Source organism: Candida oxycetoniae (assembly GCF_023343755.2).
Source record: "Candida oxycetoniae strain CBS 10844 chromosome Unknown scaffold25, whole genome shotgun sequence".
Classification (NCBI taxonomy): Eukaryota; Fungi; Ascomycota; class Pichiomycetes; order Serinales; family Debaryomycetaceae; genus Lodderomyces; species Lodderomyces oxycetoniae.
In genome coordinates, this window is record NW_026055447.1 from 103,954 (window position 1) to 105,460 (window position 1,507).

At 39.1% G+C, this 1,507-nt stretch overlaps 1 protein-coding gene across 1 annotated transcript; it reads left to right on the plus strand. All coding sequences in view use genetic code 12, as the record gives it.

Annotated features, from left to right (window-relative positions):
• Positions 1–769: 769 nt before the first annotated feature.
• TRY4 (Try4p) lies at positions 770–1,507 on the plus strand (the record flags this gene model as incomplete). The annotated part of the gene is made up of 1 exon (XM_049324208.1): positions 770–1,507. The coding sequence occupies one exon, from the start codon at positions 770–772 to the stop codon at positions 1,505–1,507; it is 738 nt and encodes a 245-aa protein (XP_049180034.1).

Sequence of the window (1,507 nt, forward strand, 5' to 3'; positions counted from 1 at the left end):
AATTGGCCCTAACCAAAAGAACTAAACTGAGACATGGAAACAAGTTAAATTAGAGAGAAATTTAGTACAAACCGGGATCAACCGAATAGATGAATTAAACAACTCAACCCCCTCGCCCCCATTGGGAAATATGGCAACTATGGCAACTATGGAAAGTATGGGAAATATATGCATCCTTTGTCATAGTCATTACCTCCTTATCTCATCTTCAATACCTTGCGGATTTGTCACACCACAGTATGTGTGCATGGATCATATCCGCCCCCGTTAAGCTTTTCTTTTTTCATTCCGTCTTTTGGGGCTCTCTTGTCACTTCCTTTCAGCCAGGGGGATGAGGTGGTTTGATGGTCTGCTACCACGTCTGCTACCACATGCAAATAGGCTCTGAAAAATCTCTTCCCCACTTTTATATTTTTAACGTTTCCTGTTCTTTGTTAGCAGTTTCTAAAGTATGGTGTCCTATTAAGGCAATTTACCTTGTATAGTTTATTAGTGATTTCGCAATCTCTTATAAAAGACATGTCAATCTCACTGGTATAGCTCGAGAAGAAAAATATAAGTTAGACCCTATTTAAACATCAAGGTATAAGCGCCAGCCTAAGAACCTGAGAACCTTAGAACCTAAGATTCTTAGAACCTAAGCACCTAAGAACTCAAGCACCTTAGAACCTAAGCACCAGCCTAAGAACCTTAGAAGCAAGCGCTCGGTATTAGTGAATACAAGTGGACAAGTAAGTACAAGTAACACTGGTTTGGCAAAATCCGAAAAATGAGCAATTCTTTACCAAGATCCCCGATTATTTCTAATTTATTAATTGACGATAGCAAAGTTGACAGTAATATTGAGAGTTTTTCACCCGACTCATCGACTTCAAAACAAGAATTACTTTTACACGGTACAATGAATTACACAGCATCGCTCTTGAATCAAGCATCCTCAACAAACTCAACGATATCGACAGATTCTATAAACTACAAGGTTTCACAAGAATTACCTAAAAAGACTCCGAATTATGGCACGAAAACACCGCTGGGCCATTCGAGAATTTACAATTGTCATTTATGCCAAAGAGCCTTTACGAGAGAAGAGCATTTGTCGAGACATGTACTATCTACACATAACAAGTTGAAGCCATTCACTTGTGGCATATGTTCAAGACCTTTTTCACGCAGGGATTTGCTCTTGAGACACGCGAAAAATCTACACAAGGGAAGCGAAAAGGCAATTACTAGAATAAGAAGAACCTATAAGCATAATAAGGAGGGTGAAATCGTACAAACAAGTGGTAGCGAAGAAGAGGAAGTGGAAGAAGAGGAAATGGAAGAAGAAGAGGAAATGGAGGAACTGGTCAAGGCGTATCTAGGAAGTAGGAGAGGTAATAGTGTGGTTGTTACAGTTGACAAAATAGGAGGCTATGATGTTTCATCAAGCACTGTTTCTCATAAGCCTGATGAATCTATTCAATCCAAACGACTAAAAATGTCAGTAAATATGCTAGTTAGTTAG